Raw genomic sequence first — 24,105 nt, forward strand, 5'->3', positions numbered from 1 at the left:
TTGCGCTTCTGGCTGGAAGCCTGTCACTATCAGTTCATAGCACTTCCCTTTGGTCTCACCACATCCCCCAGGGTGTTCACCAAATGCATGACAGTGGTAGCAGCTCACTTGAGACTGCAGGGATTTCGAGTGTTTCCATATCTAGACAACTGACTCATTACTACCCCGACCAGGCATCTACTAACAGCAGCAAGAGATCAGGTACTTCAGATTTGTTCTCATCTAGGGATAACCATAAATTATGTGAAGCCTCAGTTACAACCAACACAAACTTTGAAATTCATAGGAGCAGTCTTCAGTACGATATCAGTGACAGACCTCCCTTTCTCAAGAGTTCAGACTATCAGGTTCAGGGTCTTGAAAATAGTCTGCAGTACCAAGATTTCAGCCCGGTTGATCCTTCAAGCCTTGGGGTCGATGTCGGCTCCCATAATCTTAGTTCCTCTAGCAAGGTTTTATATGAGAATTCTTCAGTGGATGCTAGCAACACAGTGGTTGATTCTTTACCAGTACATGTCAGCACAAATAAGAATCACTTAGGTATGCAAGAAATACCTCTGGTGGTGGATTCAGTCAGATCAGGTTCTACAAGGTCGTCCTTTCATTCTCCCTCTACCTAAAGCAATAGTGACCATGGATGCTTCCCAGATTGGGTGAGTGTTGGGCAATTCCTGGGGGAAACAGTCCAAGGCACTTGGTCCCCTGAAAAGGCCAATTCCATACCAGTGTCCTAGAGATGAGAGCAGTGCTCTTAGCATTGCAGGTCTTCAAGGACACTCTCCCTTAAGGGACTGTTGCAATTCAAACAGACAATATGTCTGTAGTTAGTACTTCATAAAACAAGGAGGAACCAGGTCTTACCCTTGTGTCGAGAAGTACTCAGATTGTGGCAATGGGTGATCTCATCCAACTGCTTTCTCATAGTAGCACATATCCCAGGGAAGTCCAGTTTGACAGCCGACAAGTTGCGCAGGTCCATTCTTCTACCTCACGAGTGGTCTGTCAACATGAAAATGACAGAAATTATTTTCTGTCAGTGGGACCAGCCTTGCTGCAATCTTGTTGCTTCTTCCCTAAGCAAATTCAGCAGCTACTTTGTCCTAATTCCCCCTCTGGGGGAATCACTGAGGGATGCTCTGCTTCGTGATTGGCCCTATGGTCTACTTTATACTTACCCACCAATTCCCCTGATTGCAAAATTTCTGCAGAAAGCTGCCAGGTTGAAGAGCAAAGTCATCCTTATTGCACGATGTTCTTCGTGTTTCACTGTTGCAGTTATTAGATTTGGCTAATCCTGCTGGCAGGTTACCCTCAGTCGGCCTGAATTCCAAAGTCTTGGGTCCTGCATTGGCCGCTGTCACCCCTTCCCTAACGTCAGGTCATTAGGGGTATAAAAGAAGCAGCTGACGCCATTTTCTTTAGTCTTTCTTGCCGCGCGGTGCCCAAAGCAGAAGCAGTTCGCAAGTGCCGGTCAGCTGACTGCTGAGATTTTCGTGTTCAAATTTCAGATCCGAAGTCTTCATTAAAGCTAAGTACTCCATTTGGGGAAACTTTTTTCTTGCTCCAGACCGATGTCAGGAAAAGTTAATATTTGTATTTCTTGTGGAAAGCAAATACCTCATAAGGACTTTCATTCTTACTGTATTCCTTGCCTAGGCCCTGACCATAACTTTTCAGGTTGTCAGTTTTGTGCTAGATTTAACCAACACACTATTAAGCGTCAGTATGATTTTGCATTAAACTACTTTGGATGCAGATTTAATTATCCAGAAATGTCATCGGATAGCCATCCGACTACCAGAGTTCACAAAAAATGCAAAGAAAAAGATAGGCAACCGAGGCCCAAAACCGACGACGAAGCTTCTCCTAATCCAGCCGCTGGTTCGCCGGCTCTCAGTGAGGCACTTTCGCAGCCCCTGACACCCGCTACTTTAGAGCCACAGGCCGCTACTGACTCCCACGTGGAGTCGGCTATGCCGCTGGAAACTCAAGGTATTGGAGCCTCGGACACTATTCTTTCAGGTGGGCCCAGAGCCGCTGGGCAGGCACCGGCTTCTGAGGGTGTATTCAGACCTAAACATCTATACATTAAACCGACTTCAGCTTCAAAGGCAAAGACTAAAGCACCTTCAAAGACAAAGAAACAAACTCTAGAGCCACGTGGACAGGCCTCCATGCTCAAAAAACAGATGCTCAAAATGGCTGAAGACTCGATTACCTTGATCAGGGGTTCCCATCCCCTTCCTGATAAGAGGCCTAGGCAAGAGACAGACTATGAATCTTCAGATCAGGTTTCTATTTCTTCTGTTTCCTCTTCTGACCAGGAATATTCTCTTCCCCCCATGAGGATTCTGATGCTGAAGAAAATATTCCTTCAGCTTCTCCTCCTGAGGACTATTCTTTTGGGGAAACCTTACATACCATGAGGGAGCACTTCCACTGGGAGAGCCAAGAATTTTCAGAATCTAAAAAGAGGCTCAGGGACTTCCTTTTACTGCCTCAACACAGGCCTCTAGCCATTCCACCTGTGTTAGACATTGTAGATGTGTTTTCAGAGTCTAGTCTGACCCCTGACTCCTTACCTCCAGCTCCTGTTAAGCCTGACAGATATTACAGGGTTCCTGACTCTCACAAATTCCTTTTCAAAAACCCTGCTGCAGACCCAGAAACTATTTCACAGGGTCCTAAAGGGGTTAAGGCTTCTGCTGCAAAAAACCCTACCCCCCCTGACAGAGATTCAAGGGCACTGGATAGATGGGGAAAAAAAGGTTTACACATCTGCTACCTTGGCTATAAGGGCCTTAAACTGTCAGTTTTAGTAAATGTAAATGGAAAAGGTTAATTTGCCGTGTATAACAAAAACACATTGACCCCTTCTCAGCTTCAATATATAGTGTACTTGAATTTTTGGTAACAATTTTTAATGAGGGGGCTAACTTCTCAACGATTAAATTTCAATTAACAGTAATATCTAACTTTCATATTGGATTTGGAAATTATTTTGTGGCCTTTTCTAAACTTTGTAAAGCATTTTTGAGAGGCACCCTCCTGCTGAGTACCCTGTATAAAGATCCTACTCCGCCATTGGATCTGAACTTGGTACTGCAGGTCTTAATTCATTCTCCATTTGAGCCAGCAGCTAAATGCGTTCTTAAGTTCCTGAAATGGAAAACTAGCATTCTAGTGGCCATTACTTCTGCTCGAAGAATTTCAGAACTTCAAGTATTGCCATCTAAACCTCTCTACTTGATCTTTCTTAAGGATAGAGTCACTTTACGTACCAATGCGTCTTTCCTTCCTGATGTGGTGTCAGAATCCAGTATCAATCAATCCATTAATTTGCCAGTATTATTTTATAAATTTGCAAACAAAGATGAATATATGCTGCAATTATTGGATGTTTGCAGACCATTACATTTTTCTTTACATAGGACAAAAGAAATTAGGAAGACAGATCAATTTTTTGTGTCCTTTGTGCAGATGGCTGACTGGTTGCATATCATTTATCTATAACAAGTTGGGTCTAACCTTGACAACACCTCTAAGAGCCCACTCATCTAGGTCCATTGCAACTTCTTCTGTGTTTCTGTCTTGAGCTTCTGTGGGCAGTATATGTGCGGCTGCAGCTTGGGCAAACCCTAATGCCTTTACCACTCATTACAAACTGGATCTGGTCTCATGGGGAAGAGCAGCTTTTTGTTCAACTATGCTCAGGTATATTCTTCCTTAGAGTTCACCTGGGATTTTAGGTAGCTAGGGACCATGTCCCAACAGTTGAGGATAGAATGAAAATTGACGGCCTCAGATAAAGAAGTTATATACTTACCATAACTTTCCATCTATGTTGTTCATTTTCATTCTTCCTCAACTTCCTACTCACCAACTACCCCTGACACTTATCACAACAGGGCAAGTAAACACTTGTCCAGCTTGGGGGAATTATGCCTTTTCTCCACTGTAGTACGATCTTGGAGTTGATATATATATATTTGGGGGGGTGGGCATAGCTCCCCCACCTAGGTGGATTGTAGATGGTGTGCTGTGTTTTAATGTTGTGTTGGCCAAGTGTTTACTTGCTCTGGGAATACTTATGCAGTTCGTGATTTTCAATTTCATCCTCCTCTTTTTCGATTTTCAATGTGTAGAAGTAGACCCGTATAAGTATGTATGTGTGTATATATATGTATATATATATATATATGTGTGTGTATATATATATATATATATATATATATATATATATATATATATATATGTATATGTGTGTATATATATATATATATATATATATATATATATATATAATGTATGTCTGTGTGTGTATATACATATACATATATATATATATATATATATATATATATATATATATATATGTATATTATACATTAGCAGGTTCTACTTTAGGTAAATCGGCAAACAAGATCTGGTGTATGTTACTCGTTGTCGCATTATGGGTAAGGGAGGAATTCAAGAGCATTTTGATTGCCACAAGCTTTAGTAATAGCCGAGTTGGATCCGAGGATTGGATCCAAACCCAGCATTTGAGAAAGAATGAAAATGGACAACACAGATGGACTATTATGGTAAGTACATAACTCTTTTTTTTTTTTTTTTTTTTTATAGTAGTATAAAGTTTGCAAGTATGCCACGGTCGTACGGCAGTAGCTTTGTTACCTCGCAGCAAGAGGTTCTCCCATTTGATTCTCTGCTTGGCTTGGGAGTGCCTTCTGTGTGGAGTCTGCATGTCCTCCCCTCGGTTGGATAGCATTCGAAAGACATGCGTGCATAAATGGGCGTGCCTTTGTTGAAGGTTGGGCGTCGAGCTGGCACCTCAGCGTTTCGTAAAAAAAAAAAAAAATCTACTGCCAATCATTAGTGGACCGGAGTTCTGCTGTGGTGACCCCTTACCGGGAAAAAGCCGAAAGACAAACAACAATAAGTATAAAGTTTGCAAGCATACAGTCAATCATTAATATAAGTAAATATATATAAATGGAAGCAAAACTTAAGAAGGTAAACATAGCTACAAACAATGAAAATTCAAATCGAGAAGCAAAACAGTGAAGTTTCAAATAAAGTATATATTTTACTTTTTTGTATGTACATCAGGCATGCTTAGAAGTAATGTGAATCGGTGTAAACAGTATTTCAGGAGTAGTCAAGAATGTCTGTGCAACAGAGTTATGGTTGAATAGAGGAGTGTGGCAGTGATAGTGTGGATAGGTAAAGCTCAAGGAAGATGTGTGGTGTAGGGTGTTTGCTTAGCCTGACTTGTGTGTTGAGGGGTGGGTTTAGATTATGTGGCTTACTTGGAGGTGAAGATGTCAGATGAGATCTTTCTAGATCTTTGTAAGGAGTGGCTAGAGATATAGCAAAAAGGGGAACGTCAGTGGTAGGCAGAAGCTTTTCATAGTACTTGTCTAAGTGTGGAGGAAAGGATTGGAGAGTAAGTTATTTAAAGTGTTGTGTGCCAAGTAGGAGGTCAGCCCATTGTTTAATGGGGAGACATTTAGCTTTATTTAGAGTGAGACAGTGGTGTAGGTTATGCGGAGAGATGGTGATGAAGCAACAGATGGAGTTTGAGATGGTTTGAAGAGACGCTGTGTTGAGTTTTGAGGTGGAGGCAAAGATTGGGAGGCAGTTACATCAGGAGTAACAAAAGAGAAAAATGTATTTCACCAGGCAAAGCAACATTTCTGTTACTGCCTGCAGGGTGAGGCTTAACAATAAAGGCAGTGGGCTTGCTGCTTGTGCAGCCATGTACCCAAAGGTTAAGATTCAGTGAAATCCTTAAGAGTAATCACAGCAGATGGGCACTTTAGGCTTCAAGCATACATTTAGTCATCATCAGATCTTAAACCTAGAAAGATTGTATTTTATTGGCCGCCAAAAAGCAAAGCAAAATCAAATTTGATTTCTGATGCAAAAAAGGTTGGACAAACTTGCTGTGAAGGCTGTACACTGCACACATTATACAGTAAGACTGATAAGCATTGCTCTATAACTAGTGAGTTATGAGACTTGTATATTTTAGAACCTCAAGAAAACATCAGATGACTTTATGCATCAGTACTGTGTACAGTCATGGTATGCACAGAAGCATAGCAAGGGGAGGGGGTGATGGGGGCAGCTGCCAGGGGGCATGATTAGGAAGTCCAGTTCTTGCATTGTTTTTTCTTTACCGGCATTTCTGAATGCAGGTACAGAAGTAAAAAAATGCGCTTAGTGCTTCAGCTCTTCAAGTGTGGTAAATCTGTAGCAAGTAGTTTCCTACAGATGTAACAGTTGTCTTGCTACAGTTTGAAAGTGAGGGTGTGTTTTAGTGGCGGACTGTGGTAATGCATCTTTTTTTTCTTCTTCATTTGATGAGCTGTGGGATGAGGCACAATATTAGGGACGAGCACCACTACAGCTCTTGTATGCAGGTTGTTTTCTGATGAATCAGTCATATTGAGTATAGTAGTTACTGTCCTTAATTAATTTCGCACCACTGTCAGCAGCGACATCTGATGTAGAAGGCAAGATTTCAGAAACTGAATTGTCAATAGATCGTGCACTAGCATCTTACCTGCAGATGTCATGTTAGCTGAAGACACTCCACTGGCAGATGTGACACTGTTGGTTGTATCTGACAAACAGCCTTGGTTTGGAATCTTTAGCAAGTGTCTTTGACTTCAGTATCACTCTGAACTGTGTATTGTCTTGGACTTACATGACGACTACCTGCATTTGGTTGGATCTAGTGTCACTCTTAACTTTTTTCCTTCCCTTATCATTAACGTGTTTGTTGCAGACCTTTCATAGTACTGTTTCTGTTTTAGTTGCCTTTTCTTCTGAAGTTCTGATGCCTACAAAATCAGCTGTCTGCGACTGACAATGAGAAAGTTGCTGGGAACTTTGATCTCAATCTCCTTCTAACCATTGTTAATTGTGTCTTGTACTGGATATTTCTGTAGTCCAGCAATGCTAAATGATTGTCCAATTGGACTGATGAATGACATGTCTTTAGTTTATTTTTCACTGTTTGCATCATGCATTCAAGTTCTGCATTTGTTATCATCTTGACATTATGGGTACTTTCAGTAATAGCATTTTATGTTGCGTCTTGTAGTGATTTTCATTTCTTGACGTTTGTCAGCTATTAGTGGAATCTGTGTTACAAACTATAAAAAATTATAGATATTCTTGTAAGAAAATTTTCTTGCACTTATTGAGGTTAGCTGTAACTCAGTATGTAAACAATGTATATGCTTTCCAGGTTTGTACTGCACCTCGACATGCCATCATGTTTATGACATGTTAAGAACATTATTTGCAGTGTGTCTAGTTTGGTTTGTATGGACTTGTGATCTCATTCAACTTAAGTTTGCTTTCTCTGCACATAATTGTAGAATTTCTGACAACCAAAGGATATCTGATGTAGGGAGTTGCAGTTCCCTCATCTGTAGGCCTTAGACAGAACGTTCTAAGTCATTATATCCAGCAAAACTTTCTCGGACTACTGAACCCCACCCACTTGCCCATGATCCTTGGCTCCTGTTTGCTTTGTTCCAGATGTCTTCAGCTGCAATTGAAATTAATCTAGGAAAAACTCTCAGGCTAGTTTTCTATTTTGCTAAGGTCTGAGCAACAATTTATTGTAAGATCTTTTCCTCTTATTCATATTATTTATAGGTAGCTTTTTCCCCTTATGTTCAGTGTATTTTTTGGAGATTGCACGTTTCACTCCTTCTTGGCTTTTTAGGGAACAGAACAAAAAATAATCTCAGATTATGTCTTATTTTAAATTTTGTTTGTCTACTGTGGATGAGTCAGGGGACCACAAGAAGTGTTCTTGTGGGATGAAAATCTCCCACAGGACAAGCAGGCTTTGTGTTTGATATATCTGGGTGAAGAGCACTCCCAAGAAAAATGCCAGATTTGAGCCATCTCTACTTTGAGCACAACAACAAAGCTCAAAATGCTCATGGCTAGCCTGGGGGACAGATCATAAGAAAATCCTGTTAGAAAAGGATATTTATAAGTCTGTTATTAAGCCGTACCAAGTCCAAACAGACCAGAATGTAGTGTTTATTCTAATGCTGTTGCCATCATTAATCCTTCTTCACTCAGAAGCATTTAACTCTGAAATTTCTTCCTTCACAGCTTCCAGGTTAGTAGAGTATAGGTTTGGCAGTTTCTGAACTGGATCCCAGGACTCATTCACTCATTGTCCTGTGGATTCCACAGGCCCCACTCATCCCACATGGATTATAAAAAGCATTATAAAAAGATGCGTCAGGCCTTTTTTTCCAAGTCCAGTGCATTTCATCTCTGGTCTTGCTAGCATCATGGATTTCCGAACACCATCAGTGATGGACATTTCTGTGGTTCATTTCTCTTAAGGTTGTATTTGAGCCTTTATTCCTTTGTACCATCAGTTGACCCTTCAAATTTGATGTTGAAGTTTGTGCCATTGACTTCAACTGCTTTATTTTTTATCTCTTTGTTGGCTTCAGCTGCCTAGGCTTCAAACTCCTTGTGATTGATCCTGTCTCTTCACTGATGGTAGGATTTTTGGAGTCGCCCTCTGTCTTGGGGGTTGAGTATTTTGTCCCTGAGCTTGGCTTTTCAATGCTTGATGGTAGACCTTTCATTCTCAGCTGAGATGGGATCCACAGCATCTTCTAGCTCTGGTATTGATGATGTGGTCTTCAGTCTTGGAGTCTACCTTTTTGGCCTTAGTGTTGATTCTGCTTCTGGTGACCACAAGATTGGAGTTACTTCTGTCTCAGCACAGTCATTTCATATACTGATGTCATGTAGACAGGCATCCCTGCTTCAGGCTATTCTCAAGGCAATCCATTCAATGATGATCTTGCTTGGACAGAAATACCTGAAGATTTCCACAGGCCGGCTTACAGGTTGTTAGTCCCCCCCCCCCCACGTTTCGCCTGGATGCTACCCCCCAGGCACAGGGCATGGCATGTTGCCATCCCCTTTCAGTCCTGACCCCCTGATAATGATTGGGATCAAGCATCTGATTCCCCTATCTTGCCTCCAGTGAAACTTGATTTGGGTAAATGCTAGAGCTTGTCATGTCTAGGGCAGATTGACCACACAACACCTGAATATAAATGTATTCTGACATAGATCTTCCACTCTCCCAGGTTTTCCTCTTGGGTATCTCCACCTGTGGACAAGATAATTATGCTGGTGTTGGATGACATTTCCAAAATCCTACACATGATAGTTCAAATCCCCAAAAGGCCTGACAGAATTGTGTGCCTGCTAAAGGACAGTTGCAGTTGGGTGTAGAATCCTCTGGTGTACTATGCAATTGTGGTTCCTACCCTCAAGAAGACACCAGAACCACAGGCTAATAATGTGTAACTTCCTAATATGGAATCATGATCCATGGATAGGTAAGGAAAGTGGGTGTTTGAATCCTCTGCTTTTGTCATCAGGCCACTGAACTTGCAGATTCAAATGTAGGGGTTCTGGAGGGACTTGTGTGATGAAATGCTTAAGACTCTGAAAGAGATGTCAGACATGGAGGAAAAAAAAGAAACTTCAGTCCAAGATGGTGACATCAGATAGTCAAGCTATGATATTCATCGTGTTTCACTGTTGCAGTCATTACTCTTGGGTTATCCTGCTGGCAGGCTACCCACAGTCGGCCTGAATTCCAAAGTCGTGGTCCGGCGTCGGTTGCTGTCGCCTCTTCCCTGACGTCAGTCCGCCAAGGGTATAAAAGATGTAGCCGACGCCATTTTCTTCAGTCTTTCTTGCTGCGCGGTGCCTGAAACAAAAGCAGTTCGCAAGTGCCGGTCGGCCGACTCCTGAGATTTTCAAATCCGAATTACAGATACGAAGTCTTCATTAAAGCTAAGTACCCCGTTGGGGAAACTTTTTTTTTGCTCCAGACCGATGTCAGAAAAAGTTGACAATTGCATTTCTTGTGGGAAGCAAATACCCCATAAGGATTTTCACTCTTAGTGTATTCCTTACCTAGGCCCTGACCACAACGTTGCTAGCTGTCAGTTTTGTGCTAGATTTAACCAATGCACTATTGAGCGTCAGTTCGATTTTACATTTCATTACTTTGGCCGAAGGTTTAATTATATAATGCCGTCAGAACAGCCGACGACCGGAGTTTACAAAAAACGCAAGGACATGGAAAAGGATAGGCATCCGAGGTCCAAAACTGACGCGGCCTCCGTTAGGCCAGTCGCCGATTCGCTGGTTCTCAGTGAGGCACTTTCGCAGCCCCTGGCGCCCGCTACCTCAGAGCCACAGGCCGCTTCTGACTCCCACATGGAGCCAACTGGGCCTCTGGGTACTCAAGGTATAGGACACTCGGAAATCATTCCCTCAGATGGGTCTGGAGCCGCTGAGCAGGCATCGGCTTCTGAGGGTGTCTTCAGACCTACATCTTCAGCTTCAAAGACTAAAGCAGCTCTAAAGACAAAGAAACAAGTACAGCATTCTCCTACTCATACTTCCATGCCTAAAAAACAGATGCTTAAAATGGCCGAAGACCTTATTACTTTGATCAGGGGTTCCCATCCCCCTCCTGATAAGAGGCCTAGGCAAGAGACAGAATATGATTCTTCTGATCAGGTTTCTATTTCCTCTGATTCCTCTTCTGAACATGATTATTCTATTCCTCCCTATGAGGATTCTGATGCTGAAGAATCCATTCCTTCAGCCTCTCCTCCTGAAGATTATTCTTTTGGGGAAACACTGCATACCATGAGGGAGCATTTCCACTGGGAGAGCCAAGATTACTCAGAATCTAAGAAAAGACTCAGAGACTTTCTGCTATTACCTCAGCACAGACCCCTTGCTATTCCACCTGTTCTAGACATTGTAGATGTATTTTCAGAGTCCGCCTGTCCCCTGACTCTTTACCTCCTGCACCTGCTAAGCCTGACAGATACTACAGGGTCCCAGATTCTCATAAATCCCTATACAAAAACCCCGCTGCTGACCCAGAAACTATATCTCGCGGTCCCAAAGGGGTCAAAGCTTCCACTGCAAAAAACCCTGTCCCCTCTGATAGGGATTCTAGGGCACTGGACAGATGGGGGAAAAAGTTTACACTTCTGTTACCTTGGCTGTAAGGGCTTTAAATTGTCAGTTTCATATGCTTAAATATCAGCAATACTTAATGTCACTGCTTAAACAGAAAATGTTGACAAATTCTGAATGTTCATAGAACAAGGAAATGCAGGATTTATTGCGTGCAACTGAAGAAGTGGGAAAGCATACTTTGCAATGTGGTTATGATTCACTGGAGGCCTCTTGCAGGGCTGCTGTTACAGGTTCTCTAATTAGAAGGCATGCTTGGTTAAAGGAACAGAATCTACTTGATCATGTTAAAGCAAAATTATTAGATGCTCCATTACAACATGATACTTTGTTTGGTGCTAAAGCAGAAGAGGTGTTGAAGAAAATGGAGGATAAAGCTAAAGCCATGCAGACAGTTGAGGATTTTTTACAGGTACAGCCACCCAGATTTAGAAGGAACTGGCCTTCCAAAAATTGGTCCTTTCCAGTGTCAGACAGGCCACAAAGAGGCAGATACAGACGTCCCAGAGGCAGATCTCAGCCCCAAGGCTCGTACAGGCCTAAACAATGGGGTGCTCCTACCTCCAAAAGCAGAGAAGACAAATCACAACCTTACAGGAAACAGTCCCAATGACTTTCCTCTGCCAGATCCAAGCACTTTTCTTTTGACAGCCCCCTTAGGTGGAAAACTAGTACTTTTTTCACCAAATTGGCAAATGATTACCCAAGACAAATGGGTCTTGAACATAGTGTCCCAGGTCTACAGGTTCCATTTTCGCACCCTACCAAGGGCAAAAGGTATGCCAGACCTGCCACACAATCAATGGGCAGAGGCACAAAAACAAATTACAGCCCTCATGGACATGAGGGCCGTTCAACAAGTATCACAACAAGAGCAGGGGCAAGGATTTTACTCAAGACTTTTCTTGGTGCCCAGAAAGGACAAAACCTGGAGACCAATACTGGACCTGTCTATACTAAACACATTTCTGGAGGTTCAAAAATTCAAGATGTTGACTCTACAGCAGCTACTGCCCATGCTGGGCAAGAAGGCTTGGCTCGTAACTTTGGACCTAAAAGAGGCATACCTGCATGTCCCAATCAGACAATCTTGCAGAAGATACCTTAGATTCATAGCTGGCTCAATGCATTACCAATTCTCTGCAGTGCCCTTTGGCTTATCTACTGCGCCCAGGGTCTTCACAAAATGCCTGGCACCAGTAATTGCGTTTTGCAGACAAAGAGGAATTCAAATATATCCCTACTTGGACGAATGCCTTATTCAAGCAGAGAACAAAGACATTCTTCTAAAGCATCTGGCGTTTGTAAAAAGATTACTAATTTGCCTAGGGTACACAGTAAACAAAAAGAAATCAAAACTTGTACCCTCTCGAGATAATATTCCTGGGTGCAAGCTTAAATACAACTGCCCAGATGGTTATCTCATGCCAGGCAAACAAAGGCAACTGACTTCTTACTTCAAAACGTTGGCAACAAAGACCCAGTTATCTGCAAGGAAAATCATGCAGGCCTTGGGCTTCATGGCATCCTGCATTCTACTAATTCCATATGCCAGACTGCATATGAGGAAACTACAATGATATCTAAAAAGTGTTTGGACTCAGCATTGCCACAGCCTGGAGACAGTAATTACCCTTATTCCCTGCCTGCAACAGGAGTTTCGATTGTGGGCACAGGCCTGTCACCACAACAAGGGTCTGCCATTCACTTTTCCACAGCCAGACAGACACTGACAACGGATGCATCAGATTATGCCTGGGGGGCCCATATGGCAGGAAAATGTATTCAGGGCACATGGCCTGCAAGCCAGATGCATCTTCATATCAATCAAAAAGAGATGCTAGCTGTTCAGAATGCTCCGACAGCTTTCAAGGATCTACTTCATCCAGGACAGCTACTGATAAAGACGGACAATACTACGGTCATGTGGTACATAAACAAGCAGGGAGGCACAAATTCCTACCCCCTCTGCAGACAAGCAATGACCTTGTGGGACATAGCATTGACTTATCAAGTTCACCTGCAAGCACAATTCCTGCCAGGAAAAACAAATACTCTGGCAGATGAACTAAGCAGAAACCTCATGGATCCCCACGAGTGGAAACTGGATCCACAAGTCTTCAGCATGATAACAAGGAAATAGGGATGCCCAGACATAGATCTATTTGCCTCCCCTCACAACTGCCAATTACAGAGATTTTGCACAAGGATTTATCACAAACAAGCATGGAGAGTGGACGCCCTATCCTTCAGCTGGAAAAACCTAACAGTATATGCCTTTCCTCCACTGCCTCTCCTTCCCAAGGTACTCCTAAAGGTCAGACAAGAGAAGCCAAAAATGATACTGATTGCACCAGAATGGCAACGCCAGCACTGGTACCCAATCCTAAAGAGCCTGTCTCAAGGTCCAGCATGGATATTGCCTCCAACTTCCCACTTGCTGACCCAACAAAACAATCAGATCCTGCACAGTCAACTCAGGACCTTAAATCGGCAGCATGGCGGATAATGTAGCCATTCAGAATACTCCTCTTTCAAAAGCTGTTATGGATGTTATCTTGGAGGCCAGGAGGCCCAGTACCAGAAAATCTTATGCAGAAAAATGGAAGAGATTGTGTGCTTGGAACCAGGAACAAGGCATTGACACGTATGTACCAAATATTCCTCAAATTTTACAATACCTAACTGAGGTGCTGGACAAAGGCCATTCTTTTTCATCAATTAAGATTCATGCCTCTGCCATTTCAGCCCATTACAATACGGAACCACCTATCTTTTGTCATCCTTTAATAAGACAGTACCTCAGAGGCGCTAAAAACATCAGGCCTCCAAGGAGAGCACCAATTTCGGCATGGGACCTCAATTATGTCTTGGAAAAACTCACACTGCCTCCCTTTGAGCCAGCTTCAACAGCTGATATAAAGTTCTTATCCTGGAAAACAGCTCTGCTCCTAGCAATAATCTCTGCAAGACGAGTGTCGGAGTTACAAGCACTCATGGCTGTGGAACCTTTTATCATTTTTCATCCAAACAGGGTTTCTCTGAGGACAAACCCAACATTTATGCCTAAGGTGGTGTCCAGTTTTGCCCTCAACCAAACCATTCACTTACCTACCCTTTATCCAAACCCACAGAACAAGGGTGAGAAAATTCTGCATTCTTTGGACATACACAAGCAGCTACACTTCTACTTGGACAGAACTAAAGCTTCCAGAAAGACTTTAGTGTCATATGCTGCAGGATCACAAGGAAAGGCTATCTCAAAATAGACCATTTCTAAATGGATAGGTCATTGCATCCGTTTATGCTATTCTCAGCATGGCAAATCAGTGCCTAAGGGCATAAGGCCTCATTCTACCAGAGCAGCAGCCACTTCAGCAGCCTTCCTCAGAGGAGTACCAACCAAAGACATCTTAGAGGCTGCAACTTGGAGTTCAGTGCACACTTTTACAAAGCACTACCACTTACCTCTTTACTCTAAATCCAGAGCAGATTTTGCCACTGCAGTGCTGCAGGGCCTCATAGCCTCTCCTAATCCTATTTAGTTCAGCCACCCTTCCTCAGCTTTGGGATTCAACCCAAGAGTAATGACTGCAACAGTGAAACACGATGAACATAGTACAGTTGTGTACCTACCATAAATGTAGATGTTCAAGTGTATTCACTGTTGCAGCCCAGGTTACCCTCCCTCCGTCCCCCTTTCTTTTGCTGGGGTTTATCTGTACTTCTCTATTCTATACAACCTATGTGGTGTATTTGCTTGTAGATGAAGGAAATGTTTCTTTACTGCATGTATGTTTATTTGCATAATATATTTAGCCTACCCTTTTGGGGGCACCTGACATCTGGGGCAAGAAAAAAAAATGGCGTTGGCTGCATCTTTTATACCCCTGGCGCACTGATGTCAGGGAAGAGGCAACAGCAACCGATGCCATACCAGGACTTTGGAATTCAGGCCGACTGCGGGTAGCCTGCCAGCAGGATAACCCAAGAGTAATGACTGCAACAGTGAATGCACTCGAACATCTACATTTATGGTAGGTACACAACTGTACTTTATGCATAGTATAGCTGATGGAGCTACTACGGTGGCAAATACTGCCCTAACCATTCAGTGACAAGCCTAGCTCTGCCTGTTGGATTTTTCAGAGAACATGAAGACCCAGTTCATGAGTGCCCTTTTCAATGCTTCCTTGCTATTTGCGAGTCTTTAAAAGCTGAGCTTGAAATGCAAGAAAGTGAGGGCAATACACATCAGTTACCATTTTATTCTAATATTTTCCTTGTCAGTATTCAAGAATAGACTTAAAGCCCCCACCAACTTTGGTACCAGTGCCTACACTAAGATAATGTCAGAATTACTCTGAAACCCCACAAGGGCAGCATCAGCTTTTTGAATGGCTGTGGTCCCAGATATAGTGATTCTTATCAAGTGAATCAGGGACAATGTGGTCTGTCTTCAGGAAGCCATTTTTCTTGTCACTGAAGACTTGCCAGACTGCTTTTCTCAAATGGCAGTTGGGGATCAATTGCCCGAAAGCCATCACATGTGACAAATGATTAAATGATGTTATTTGTAGAGCTTGTTTCATCCTTTTTCCTCCCTTCTGCAATGTAGTTCACCCTACCAGACATCCCACACTGTCAAACGGCTGCAGCAAGGTCTTTCAAGACCTTTTGTTAGAGCGAAATCTAGAGGTCCCACTAGACAAGAGAGGACATGACTTTCACTCAGGGTTCTTTTTAATATGCAGAAAGAATCAGGACCTCAGGCCCATTCTCTGAGTGGCCATTACATTGTCAAAAATGTCTTTTCTGATGGTCATCATTTAATCTAACTTTCAGGATGCCTGCCTTTGCATCAGAGTGACCAAGCTGTCTAGGACATTCGCTTGCTTCGATCTTTATCAGTTCAGGACACTTCCCTTTGGTTGTACCACAGCCCTTATGGTGTTCACCAAATGTGTTTGTCAGTAGTTGGACCAGCCATCTGACTCAAAAGTTCCAGGGTCTTTCCTTACTTGGGCAACTGTCTTCTGGCAGTTCTGTTATTAGGGTGTAGTTGGCTGCAGAGATTCACTCCTAAACCTGTTTCCATTTTTGGGCTTACCTCTTAGTCGGGCAGAGTCCTGGTTGACACCATTCCAGTCCTAATCTTTATTGGTTGCAGATTGAACTTTCTTTTATGCAAACGCTTTCTACTGCCACACAAGATTTTACTTATCAAGGAAACCATTCTATTATTTGCAACATCAATGTTAGATATATTTGCACTTGAGCTTGTAGCCCCTACTAGTACCCATTACAGGATTTTCCATGAGGATTCTTCAGTGAACCCTCGGTGTTCAGTGGAACTAGTTGATTGACTCCTTAGGCATTTCAAGTTTGCCTCTCCAAGAAGTGCCAGGAACATCTTTGTTGATGGATTGAACCATCCAACCTAGCTCAAGGCAGTGCCAATTTTACACATTCCATAATCATTAGTTGAAGATTTTTCCACATATTATTACAGTGATCCCCATTTTAACCATCAAACATCCCACAAGATTTGCCCAATTGGCCCCTTCTTTCCCCAGGGTGGTAAGGACCCTGCAGTCCATTTTTTTCCTGCAAGGGGTGGGGGGTGAATGATAGGAGTTTTTTTCCATTAGCTGTCACTAAAGGTTAGTGTTAAATATTTGATTAACCTCCCACATATGCCCGGATTTGTCAACTGCTTAGGGAGCTCTTCTGTGGGCATAACTTAGGACTGTCACTCACTTAGTCAAATTGTGTAAGCTCATAGTCTTCACCAGGAAATCATATTGCATTTTGTACCCCATCCCTTCCCTCGGGAGAAGCAAGTAAGCACTGGGGTGCTAATCAAATCCCAGTCATCTGCTTCACAGTCAGGGCTCTGTCCTACTGTTCTGTGGAACCTGAATCATCGGTTATAAATTTTAACTGCACACTTGTTAATTCACTGGTACATTTCATGTGTGACTTTTTCTAGTGTCTGATCCAATTCTGTCAACAATCTGCCTTTAACTTTGCTATTTCTTATACCACAAACTTTTCTTTTTAATTAAAGAATCACACAGTTGTCCAGAATTACAATCATTCTTCTGTGTCTTAACTTTGTGAATATGTACATCTTGATTTCTGATAATGAATGAATGTTGTATGTATAGCAGAGTCTTCTTTGGCTTACACTGTGCCTGGAATTTTTCTTTAAATACTGCCAAGCTGATGAGTTCCTCCTGTCTCTGAGAAGAAGTATTAAATACCTTGATAGATTTCTCACTTCTGATATAAAGGATCATGGCATATCGGACACTCCATTTTGCCTCAGAGACCACATACAGCAACCTATCACTGAAATCTCTGGTTTCAGAACTTCATTTTGTTCTGACAAGTTAACCTGCAGCTTCAGAGCCATCAGAGGTTAGATTGACACCACTTTCCACCAAAAATTGAAGATGTCATCCCCAAAATTGTTACGAATAATATGCATATAACTGAAGAAAATGCTGTTTTCTGTGCTTTCAGACCAAAAGACTTGTATCTGCAAAATAATTTACTGAGATGGACTTGTAAACGAAAGTGTGAGAATGTAATTTTCACCATAAGATATGGTTCACAGCAAGCCAGGCATCAAAAGCTAAAGCCATTTGTGCAGTGAACAAGTGGAGAAAGTGAATTATGCCATTTTCATTGTCTTGGCAATTGAAAGTGATGGGTGTTATTTGCTAATGTCTTTGCTTATAGCTACATGTTTTTACCCACGCCTAAGTTCCTTAAATCAGAAGTACAGGTGTTTGTACATCAGGTTAAAACTTAAGGCCTACAGGTATGTAAGACACACAAATGCAGTTCCAATAAAGCTTTACTCACAACTAATCGAACCCACCATGACCCATGACTCAAACCCCACATTTGTCTTGACTTCTTAAAGGAATGCTACAGGTTGTGGCATAGCTGTAACATTACCACCGTATCCCATTCTAGAATGGTGTAGGTGTTTTTGGTGCTTGTCATAATAAAACACCCAAAAACAACTTCCACCTGGTCCTCCAAGCCAGAAGCAGTATGCAGGTTCCAGCCAAAACTTTTCCAAAAAAAACCCCACTCTGAATGTAGGAAAAAAGTTATTTCAGTCCAAACAAAAGTAAATCTGTATAAACCACCAGAGTATAGTGAACTAAGACCAGTTTTGGCAGAGGCCCCTCCTTTACGTAATCTAAGGCCTCAGTTTCAAAGTGTCATTTTAAAACTTTCTGCATAGTGACATCAGCAAAAGCAGAACAGAAACTTAAATGAGAAAATCTGAAAAAACTCAAGTATTCATTTAGTCCAGAATAAGATAAAGCCCCCAGTTTTAGTGTCCAGAACTTCTTTTGTGTTATTGCAGACTGCAGCTCATTTTCTTTGAATTGTTATTCAGCAGTGTTGAACACTGTTATTACTTATGTCATAATAAACTCATTGATAGCTGTTGATGGTTTCTACTTTTGTAATGAACATGCAAGTTCATTTAAGGTCTTCCTCGAATGTTTTTTTCTATTTATTATGCGCTCAATTCATGATTTAAATTTAACTGTTACTGGTGGTGGTGCTGTGGTAGCGTTGTCGCCTCACAGTTAGACGTTGCCCGTTTGATTCTCAGAGCGTCTTCTGTGTGGCGACATGCGTGAACGGGCATTCCTTCATTGAAGGTTGTGCGTTAGGCCCAGCAAGCCAGCACGTAAAACTCTACTGCCAATCATTAGCGGACCGGAGTTCCGCTGTGGCAACCCCTAACCGGGAAAAGCTGAAAGACACAAACAAACTTGTATGCTTTTTTCATTTTTTTCTGACTGAGGGAGTTTAGGGAATAAGGAGAAGTTGCTGGAGTGATTGACAATGTGGAGATAAATTAGGTTACACAGAACGCTGCCTGTTTTAAGTGTTGACCTACTGAAATATTAGTTCTGCGGGTTTCCAGAGCTGTTGACGTTTCAAGATCCTACAAACAACATCCTAAAAGTAAAGTGTGTTGTTTCTGTATTTATTCTGGAGTTATTTGAACTCTCATTGTGGAACAGCAAAATATTTTTTACACAGTGCCAGTCCCTGTACAGAAAATTTCACACCTTCATAGATTTTGCAGGTATGGAAAATTTCATTGTACATAACACTGTGCAGTTATGCTAATTTTAATGTCTACTCAAGCCGCATATTGACCACAAAGTATAACAAGTTGTGTTACAACTTTGGCAAATTGTGTGATATAGAGTGTGCCAGTTTAATTGCCCTAGTTAGGTTATGTAATAAATTGCTTTTGACCCTCTTGCTTTGTGTTGACTGATATAGTACGCTTGATGTAACTTTTGTTGTGTAAGCTACCTGGCTAGTTGCAAGAGCAGCTTAATGCCTAAACAACTGATGGGTAAATGCTACTTTTGATCATCAGCCAGAAGGATTCGTAATTAAATTTGCAAATTGTATATTGTTATAACAGGTTATGTAATGAATAATGCTGTTATGTGATACAATAGTTTTTCTTCTTCTTCCCCCTTTTAGATGGAGAGTACTTCAGCGATGAACAGATGCGATCACGGGACCCTCTGTCGTATGAACAGTACATTGGGCAGTATCTAACAGATGAAGAAATCATGTCCCAGAACAGCAGAGACATATCATCATCTTGCTCCTTGTCTGGCATCCTTATGAATACCTATCAGGAGGCGATTGTGCAGCAGAGGATGCAGACTCAGCAGGAGCTAGAGGATGCCTGCATGGAGGAGGAAGATGAAGATGAGGAAGGTTGGCATATATTTATAACTTTCCTAGTCATTTTTGCATGCAGTTTGTAGTAATTTTTAGTTCTAAACAACAGTACACTTGCTACTGACTTGATTATTGATTATAGCTGATCAGTGGGAGTGGTAAGCACTAGGTAACCTATCTACCTTATTGATTATAGCTGATCAGTGGGAGTGGTAAGCACTAGGTAACTTATCTACCACATAAGGAGTGGTTTCTGACCCATAAATTGTAGTTATTGACCGTTTGGGCAATTTTTACATCTCTCTCAACTTTTTGATTTAAAGGCCGCATTTGCACTTTTCTTTCCAGTAACTAGTCTACTTCAGATACAAATTTTTGGTTTTAGCACTTGAATTTGCTTATTCGTGCTGAGCACTTGTTCAGAACTTGTAAGCACTAAATAAGCTACAAATTACTACAGCACTTAACCTTCCTCATTACCTAGAGGAAAACAGTTTTTGTACTTACTTTCCTCACTTGCTTAGAGAAAAAACAACTCTAGTACTCAATTTCCTCACTTGTCTAGAGGAAAATAGTTTTTTATTCAGGCATGTCCAAGGGTCAGCTGCCAGTGTTCTCTTCTATCTCTCTGATGAATTTGGGCATCTTGGGGTAATGTAGCAATTGCCTCATGTACACAGACAACCCTCTCTTCCTACCACCCAACACTACAACTTGTGAGAGATGAACTTATCTAGCCAAACTGGAGGTAAAGCTCTCTCCATCCAAGACTGAACGTGACAGTCAAGAGGAGAAGGTAAACACTTGCACCACACCACACTCATCACATAGTCCCACTAAACCTACACCACCAAAATCCACACATAGAAACACAAAAGCATTTGCTGAGGCTCTCAGTAATAATCTGCTCAAGCAACAGAGACCTCCAAAGCAGAAATGCAATCGACCTCCACCCCCCAACACAACCCAAATGACACATATCCCACAGACTCGGTGTGCCACTCAGCCACAGCCCATAAGACAAAACAACATACCCAACACACTAGTCATAGGTGACACTATAGTCAGGCACACTGATGTCCCACTCACCAGGCTAAACAAGGAGAAGGTTACTGTCAGCTGCCTGTCTGGTGCCAGGATCCGCCACATAACCCATGCACTGAGATCACTACACAATAAGTACAAACATGAATCTGTCATTGTCCATGTTGGTGTGAATGACCTGAGACGTACCTCCCTGGACTACATGAAAAGAGACATGGAAGAGCTCTCCGATCTTGTAGCCCATGGAGGCATGACCCTAGCCCTGAATAGCATCCTGCCATCGCCCAAAATGATACCGCAGTATAAGGGCAAAATGATTAGCTTCAACAATTGGCTAAGCTTCTGATGTCATTCTAAGGGGATCCAGTATCTGTCTGCCTGGGACGACATGATTGACAGACTACGATGCTTTGCCAGAGATGGCCTGTACCTGTCAACCCTGGGATTCCAGATACTGGCTAAGGCTCTTGCCACCCCTATAGTGCCTTTTTTAGGCAAGGTTCAAATGACAAATTCACCACAATAACAGGAACAGGCAAGCAAAAACTGAGGGTAATGCTACTCAATCCTAGAAGAATAAATCTCAAAATGCACTCCCTCGAGGCACTCCCTAAAATGGAGAACATCGATATCTGTGCAGTGACTGAGACCTGGTTTAAGGCTCCAGAGTGCACTCTGGCATTACCAGGCTATAACTCATACCACAATTTTTGGCCATCTACCTGGACTGGAACACCAAAGGCAGAGGTTTGTCCATATTCATTAAGGATATCCACACCTCCAGGCTAGTTGCTCAGCATAATGCATCTGAGGTTATCCAAGTGCAACTAACTCTGGGCAAAACTGCAATCCAAATTGTAGCTTGCTACAGATCACCCACCATGCCCCAGGATTCCCACTCCTCTTTTCTTGATATACTGGAAAATGTTAGGGTTCAATCAAGCACCCTAATAATGGGTGATTTCAACTACCCCACCATTAACTGGCAAAACTGCTCATTTACCAACTCCTTCGTTCAACACTTTCTGGAATTCATAAATTCCAGTGCCCTGGATCAACTTATCCACACCCCCAGCAGGGGCAGCAATATACTAGACCTAGTCATTACCAACATGAGTGACCGGTGTTCCACACCTGAAGTCAACTCCTCGTTGGTCAGATCCAACCATAAGCTAATCACCCTAGATATCCACATCCCACCCCCACCATTAAGGGAAACCATGGTAAAAAATTTCTCCAAAGCTAACTTCATGCTGCTTAAGACAGAAGTGGTGAACTTCATGACACCCATGCAGATGGACAATACAGTTGCAACTACTGAATCTTACATAAATGCACTCTATAAGCACTTACATGAGTGCATGGATTGTGCTATCCCAAACAGAACCAAGATGCTATCCTCCAGAAAAAAGGAAGCCAATCTGGTGGTACCCTGCCATAAACGATCTCTACAACAGAAGGAAGAAACTGTTGCAAAGGAGAGTAAAATCCCATGAGTGGAGGAGCTCCCAGGTCAGCCTCAGTAAGAAGCTAAGATCCCTTATAAGATCCTGCAAAGCTAGCTATGAAAACAAAATTGCCACTGATTCTAAGGACAACCACAAAGCATTCTGTAACTATGTCAGCAATCTCAATGGCAACACCCAGATCTGCTCTGAATTACAACACAACGGCATGAAAATTACAGAACCAACTGATATTGCCAACAATCCTGGCAGATAGGTTCAGTGCTAACTTTACCCCCCTCTCACCCCTAAAGGTCCCATATCTGTACAGGAAGACTGCAGAGTCCCTGTAATCACAACTACGCAGGTAAAAGCTGCACTCTCTAAAACCAAAAACACAGCATCCATGGGAACGGACAACATCCAGGGCTGTGTTTTACATGAACTTCAGAATGAACTGGCTCCCCACTAAGCACCATGTTCAGTCATAGCCTCTCATCAGGCTTTGTGCCCACTGAATGGCACACAGCAACAGTTATCTCACTCCACAAAGGAGGAGCCACCACTGATCCTGGGAACTATCGCCCTTTTAGCCTGACGAGCCTGGTCTGTAAGGCCATGGAAAGTATCATCATGGAACTCATAAACAAAGACATTGGTAACCTCCAAACTCTGGACTCCTCCCAGTTCGGGTTTGTGAAAGGCAAATCATGCCTCCTGAACCTGATAGACTTCTGAGAGGCAGTCACCAAAGCTGTAGACGAGTGTAAGGTGGTTCACACAGCCTATCTTGACCTTGCCAAGGCTTTCGATACCATCCCCCATTTTGGAATTATAGATACACTCACTAAACTAGGTATAAATCCTTACTTCACAAGATGGGCTGCCAACTGGCTCACTGACAGAACCCACACTGTAAAAGGTGCAGACTCCAAATCTGACTTCAAACCAGGGACAAGTGGAGCACCACAGGGTTCAGTCCTGGGACCTCTCCTGTTTGGTATCTACTTCTCTGAAGTGCAGGCTAACACAGAAGGCCTTTGGCTAACGAAGTTCTCAGATGACTGCAAACTAGGAGCTATAGTAGAGTCCCCAAATGATGTGGACATCCTACAGAAGGGCCTCACTGAGACAGATGCCTGGTGTCAGAGCCATGGCCTCAAGCTCAGTGCCAAAAAGTACATTGTCATCCCCTTTGGTAAAAACTCTGTACCCATGAACTACCACATAGGCAGCAGTCTACTTAACACCAAATGTGTAATAAGAGACCTTGGGACCCAGGTGGACCGTAGTATCTCCTTTGATTGCCACGGTGGTCAGGAAATCCTTCTACGTGGCATACCTCATCACAAAAGGGTTCTCATCCAGGAAAAAAAGAGGTCATTGTTCCCCTCTACTCGACACTCATTAGACCCATTATAGAGTACAGCGCCCCTTTTAGAATGCACCTCCCAAGACGTCTGCAGAAGATGGAAAGGCCACAGAAGTACCTCAAACAGATGTCCTACACTGACCATCTCAAAAAACTCCAGCTTTACTCCGTAGCATATTGCCTACTCTGAGGTGATCTCTGCCTAACATGTAAAGCTATGTCAAACCCAGAGCTGTTGGACATGCTGCACGTAAAGAAATCCCAATCCCTCTGAGCTACATGCTCTAGGGCCCTAAACCTTGTCACCACAATAAACAGGACATGCTGGAGGGATGGATTCCTGTCCCAGAGACTTCCCGTACTCTGGAACAAGCTACCCATCTATGTCAAGCAAAGTTCCTCATTAGCACTCTTCAAGAA

The 24,105-nt window shown here is 42.6% G+C and overlaps 1 protein-coding gene across 3 annotated transcripts in view; it reads left to right on the forward strand.

The window, feature by feature from the left end:
* CCDC97 (coiled-coil domain containing 97) overlaps positions 1-24,105 on the forward strand; it is a 745,255-nt gene that overhangs the window by 431,857 nt on the left and 289,293 nt on the right. For all 3 annotated transcript variants that reach the window (XM_044077722.1, XM_044077637.1, XM_044077557.1), the window contains one exon: positions 19,618-19,860. In XM_044077722.1, coding sequence (XP_043933657.1) covers positions 19,618-19,860 — 243 coding nt within the window. The remainder of the gene's footprint in view (positions 1-19,617; positions 19,861-24,105) is intronic.

Source organism: Protopterus annectens, chromosome 1.part0 (assembly GCF_019279795.1).
Source record: "Protopterus annectens isolate FY-2018-M chromosome 1.part0, PAN1.0, whole genome shotgun sequence".
NCBI classification, from domain to species: domain Eukaryota; kingdom Metazoa; phylum Chordata; order Ceratodontiformes; family Protopteridae; genus Protopterus; species Protopterus annectens.